Source organism: Paramisgurnus dabryanus, chromosome 20, assembly GCF_030506205.2.
Source record: "Paramisgurnus dabryanus chromosome 20, PD_genome_1.1, whole genome shotgun sequence".
In the NCBI taxonomy this organism is placed as follows: Eukaryota; Metazoa; Chordata; class Actinopteri; order Cypriniformes; family Cobitidae; genus Paramisgurnus; species Paramisgurnus dabryanus.
In genome coordinates, this window is record NC_133356.1 from 18,265,613 (window position 1) to 18,271,273 (window position 5,661).

At 36.5% G+C, this 5,661-nt stretch overlaps 1 protein-coding gene across 1 annotated transcript; it reads right to left on the bottom strand.

Annotated features, from left to right (window-relative positions):
• Window positions 1-277: 277 nt before the first annotated feature.
• il22ra2 (interleukin 22 receptor, alpha 2) lies at window positions 278-4,968 on the bottom strand. Its single transcript, XM_065296814.2, has 6 exons — window positions 4,909-4,968; window positions 4,632-4,770; window positions 4,306-4,484; window positions 4,063-4,232; window positions 3,549-3,718; window positions 278-3,240 (listed from the first exon to the last, which is right to left on the bottom strand). Exons 1-5 carry the CDS (start codon window positions 4,964-4,966, stop codon window positions 3,569-3,571), a joined length of 696 nt encoding a protein of 231 aa, XP_065152886.1. The 5' UTR covers window positions 4,967-4,968; the 3' UTR covers window positions 278-3,240; window positions 3,549-3,568.
• Between the last annotated feature and the right edge of the window lie 693 nt (window positions 4,969-5,661).

The following is a 5,661-nucleotide window of genomic DNA, read 5'->3' on the forward strand; positions in this document are numbered from 1 at the left end:
GATCTGGCTCTAGCACTTTTAGCATAGCTTAGCACAATCCATTGAATCTGATTAGACCATTAGCATCGCGCAAAAAAATAAGCAGAGTGTTACGAAATTTTTCTTATTTAAAACTTGACTCTTTTGTAGTTACATCGTGTACTAAGACCGACAGAAAATTAAAACTGTGATTTTCTAGGCATATATGTCTAGGAACTATACTCTCATTTTGGCGTAATAATCAAGGACTTTGCTGCCGTAACATCGCTGCAGCAGGCGTAGTGATATTACGCAGCAGCCGAAAATAGTCCCCTTGGTTACTTTCAATGACAGGGGACTATTTTCGGGCAGTGCGTAATATCACTACGCCTGCTGGAGCCATGTTACATCAGCAAAGTCTTTGATTATTATGCTAGTTTGAGAGTATAGTTCCTAACCATATCTGCCTAGAAAATCGCAACTTTTAATTTTTTGTTGGTCTTAGTACACAATGTAACTACAGAAGAGTCAAGTTGTAAATAGGAAAAATATTGAATCTCTTTGGTTATTTTTTTTAGCGTGATGCTAATGGTCTAATCAGATTCAATGGATTGTGTTAAAGCAACACTATGTAGTTTCCATGTAAAAATGACTTACAGCTCCCCCATGTGGTTGAAAAGTGCAACAGTGCCTGGTATCAGACACTCTTCTGCAGGCAGGGGGAGGGGCGGGGCTGTGCTTCCTACCATCCACTGCCACTTTCAGAGTGTGCTTGTAGCAGCTAGGAGGCTGCTCAGGTTGCAGCAACAGTATAATTTGTCCAGTTAAGAGTTGTTCTATCACTGAAATAATTTTAGAGACAATAGAGGGGTTGCAAGTTTACAAACATTGCAGGGTGCGCGCGCAACCAAGGGGCAGAAAGACCGATTGGTGAGCTGATCTGCTACTGCAACAACCTTAATTATTGAAGCGTTCTTTAATGTTTGTACATAAATAAGACTTGATTTTAGTTGTATCTGTTTTTCTGTCTTTATTTTTGCAGTGTTACTGTGATACATGTATGAATTATAATTTTATAATTATAATGCTAGTAACGTAATAGTCGCATCTACTGGTATGTTAACATCAGGCACCCAGCACTGACTCTGTTGGTACTATTTTCCACGCAAAAATTCCTTGGCATTTTGACTTACAGACACCGCTACTAGCATACAACACAATGCACGTCTCTTCTTTCTGCCCCTCGGTTGCGCGCGCAACCAGTTAGTGACGTCGCCGTGCAACCCGTCTATATTTAAAGGTAAAAAAACTACATAGTGTTGCTTTAAGCTATGCTAAAAGTGCCAGCGCCAGACCCAGAGATCAGCTAAACCTGTTTAAATGTTTAACTCTAGGGGAAAAATTGGAGCGTCCCTTTAACTGTGGTCATTGTCAATCTCTAATGAGAATGCTCAGCACCATTGTCTGTTAATATTGTCATCATTTAAGTCTTTAAAAGTACTTTTTAACTTTGTGTCAAATACTACATTCCACTATAAATTAAGATTATACCACTCTTACAGAAAAAGCACATTCATTTTCTCATGGGTTTTTACTTAGGAAATTTACATGGAATTCACATAAAAACATTCCCAAACCACATTTCACATGTGATCATGTGTTTTGGCATATGTGGTTACCACTTAAGAAACATTAGATTTTTTGAATCTGCACTGCAGTATGTGTTTACTCATTTATTTGGTTTTCATTCCATCTTATGCTGCCGTAAAACATGTCAATTGTTATATTTTATCGTATTCCCAATCCCATACTAAATGATTATTTTATTGTCTAGTGTGCAGTCAAGTAGAACAGTATCTGTTTTTTTTTTTAAACGTGCTACATGACGGATAAATTGTTTTGTATCTGTTCAACATGTGTAGACTGTATTGTTATTCAATGAAACACTTGAATAGATGCTAGATGACCTCCCACACACAGTATTGAAATTGTATTTCTAGTTATAGGAACTAGAATTATGTGATTCATAAGAAACGTGTTGTTTGTTCAGAAAATGGTTTTTTACACTGACCACCAGTATCTTCTGTTGAAAACCCATTGTGTGGTAATATTTTAAAGGAAGAACAAAACGTCATGTGTGGCACTGGATTTTTTTTATTTTGAACCATGTAATGATTTATGTTCTTGTTATCATCTTAGGATATTGCAACTAGTTTTTTTACAGGACTAGATTTTATGTTTTCATGGTTTAGATGAACAGCACATTAGGATTCATATGAACAATAGACTCAAGAGACATTGTGGTGCCTCTTTTTATGTCTTGCAATGATATTTACTTTTAAGATGAAATAATAATATGCCTGTAATGGGAGTCCTGCAGCAATCCAACCCTCTAAAGCAATTTTTATTGTTTTTCAAGAACATGTCTTATAAGAAAACATGAATGTTTTCACCAAAGTTGCCTATCTTGGGAACATGGTTCAGTAGATGGATTTGAAACATTGTTACATAATACACATGCATTGCAATTCGTTTTACTGTTTCTGCTGTTTCTCTGTTTTCAAACAATGTATTATGCATGTGACCAATTTAATGTTGAAAGCTGTGCGGAAGTGGACTGATGATGGTTCACCAAACTGGTTAGTTGCTCCAGGAGGGCTCAAAGAGAAAAGGGCTGAGCCCGCAGTCGTATTATATCGAATTCTTTTACTTTACTTTATTCAGATGACCAATAAATCCTTTATACAACATTTAAGCATTGGTTTTCTGTCATATGCTTTATCTATATTGTGTAACAAAAGTCCTGGCATACCCCATCCCCAAATGCTTTGTGAAATATGACCAGTCATAAATCCTTCATATATCTCATGTTTAATTATCAGCCTTAAATCTGTTTATTAAATTACATTTGTTTTCAGTCATTAGCCTTAAACATGAAATGTGTTGTTTTTATTAAAATACCTTCTCATAGTACAGCAAGAGTATTAAGCAATAAATAATTGAGTTTGCCCATAAGTGAAAACACTGACTCTGTGCTTCCTTTCACATTCCTGTTTTCGTTGAGTATCCCCATAAAAATGGAAGACAAAAACATTGTTAAAATTCCCTTTGGTGACACTAATGTGGCAAAAAATACACACTTAAGCTTTAAAATAAATTAGTAAACACCAAGCCTCGATCTTGTAGTAAATGCGACCTTTGTAAGAATCTGCAGACAATCCACAATGTAGTGTGCGTGTGTAAATATTTCAAGTTTAACAAAGGTCCAGAAGCAGCGACACTCTACAGGCAGAAAAAAAGAGTAACAGAATTATTAAAGTTGCTTATTTGGAAACAAAAATAATCACATAAAAAATTCCCATAACCGATTCTCCTATAGGAAGGTACACAATCCCTCTAATTTTAGCCTGGAGGTTGTAAACTTCATACAAAGTTGTCTCAAGGGTGCAATCTCAGATGACAACTAGCATGTCTCTTTTGTCATTGTTTTGTCTACACACTATCAATGCCTGGAAGGCGACTTGGAAACAGTACAAAGGCTTAAACTGGTCATGGACACCACACTATCTCAGGTGTTGCGTAATGCTTACCTGTATGAGACGCCGAAATGTCAATGTGTGCTGATGCAGGTGCTTGAGCTCCGTGCACTTCTGCGGCCTGTGTGAGGGCTTAAAGTCATAGCCTGTAGGCAGTAGGTTGTTTTTGGACGTAGCCTCGGCATCACAAGCTCTTTGGAGCAACTGTCTGTTTCAAGGACTTCCTATGTGTGAAAGATGGTGTTGGTGACTTTAGGGTGTAGCGTACTGAATATGAGCAGTTTGTGAAAGGATTAGAGATAATTATAGTAATTTTAGGGTTTAGGATCTCTCTCAGCTATTGGAAAAACTGCAGGTTAAAGAAGAGCAATGAACTCGTAATAATGTAGTAATTATTAAAGAAATCAACTAAATCTGTTAAATATAAATCAGTGACACAATAAATGATTATCAATATTAAATCTGTTGCTTTTTCAGAATATTAGCACAATATTAAAACACTCTTAAGATATAAATAAATTGCAGTTGTAAAGATTCTTGCATTAGAGTTTAGGAGAGGTCTTCTTACCTCTTCTACACCATTGTGCATTAGGTATATCCTAAATAGCAGCTTCTGCAGTTTGGTCACTCGTAGTTTAGTGCCCTTTGGTCCTTCCAGCGGTGTCCTCGGAGGTCTGATCCGAACCTTAATGGTCTGTCCTGTCACACTGGGCTGGATCTTCGGTGGGCTAAAACTGGCTTTATGTAAATCACAATAATTAATTTTAGCTAGAAAGGTTCCCAAAGGATTTATGCACAGCATGTTACTTACTATCCCAGTGAGGATGAAACCTGGAGCTGATGACCCATGATGAGTGACCCTCAGCAGACAGAGATTGGACTCTTGCGTAGTACCATTCTCTAGGATCTGATGTTTCTTGACTCAGGTCACAATGAAGCAACTTGATGCCTTGGCAACGTTCAGTATTTGTCCACTCCTTATCTCCATATCTTAAGTGAAGAGAGCACACCGCTATATTTACACATTTGAAATTACCATATTGTGAGGGTTAACAAGATTGCAACATTTTTATTAAATAAACATAAGTATGACTGTGCAGTAAATTAACAGGAAGATATGCTGGGATGCAAGCTTACACTTTATGCTGAACAAAGTATTTCAGGTTGTGTACAACCGCATGTGGCTGTTTCCAGTATAAGACATTTTTGAAGTCCAGAGAATGAAATTCCACTTCAGTAGGTGCCGCATCATCCAGCTGATGCGATATGAGGCTACCTTAAAAACAATAAAAATGAAATTTTACATGTGCACACAGATGGTTCATTTATAAATGCAAGATATTTTACTTAAAAATGGTTTATATTACTGTAAAATTGAAATGTATAAGCTAAAGAGAAAAATGACTGAACTTACAGTCTGCCAAACAGAGAAGGGTTATCCATGCAATCACAGGTGCAGTTACAGTAGACATGTTAGCAGATGAAAGGCATTGGAGTACTACATCTGAGACCTTAAAAGCCAAAGTAACTTCCCTTTATTCACCATATAAGGTGTTTGTTATTGTCATTTCCATGAATGGGCAACCAAGTCAAGCATGTAATAAAGCACGTGCTGTATGCATTTTTGAAGTTGTACACCGCATGTAGCTGAAAAGGATTTTCTTTCTAATACTACATAATAGATTATCTATGACAAAATATATTTGATGTTTTTTGTACTTTGGGTATTTTTGTATAGTTTTGCTTTCCTTATGGATGTCACACTGATGTCATATTTAGGGAATACCTAACCACAGAACATATAAGGTTACTATGAACAAAAAAAATTGTTTAATGCTGTGTTTGAGGGTCTTCAAAATAGACGACAGACAGAATAAATAGCTTTAACAGCCGACCCCAAACAGTGCCATAGTTCAAGACAAATACTGTACATGTACTATAAAAATAAAATAGCTGTGATGTAAAGGTTAAAATTAATTGGAACACTGGAGAATGGTGTAACCACATTTCCCCTTTTCATGTGTAGCTTGAAATGTATCTAGCTCATGACAGTCATTAAAGCTACGTTGACCTTTTCTTTTTGTTCCTCAGCTCTTTGTTTTAACTTCACTTTTATTGTTGAAAGTAGATTTACGTGTCTGATACATATTACCAGCTAAATGGAACT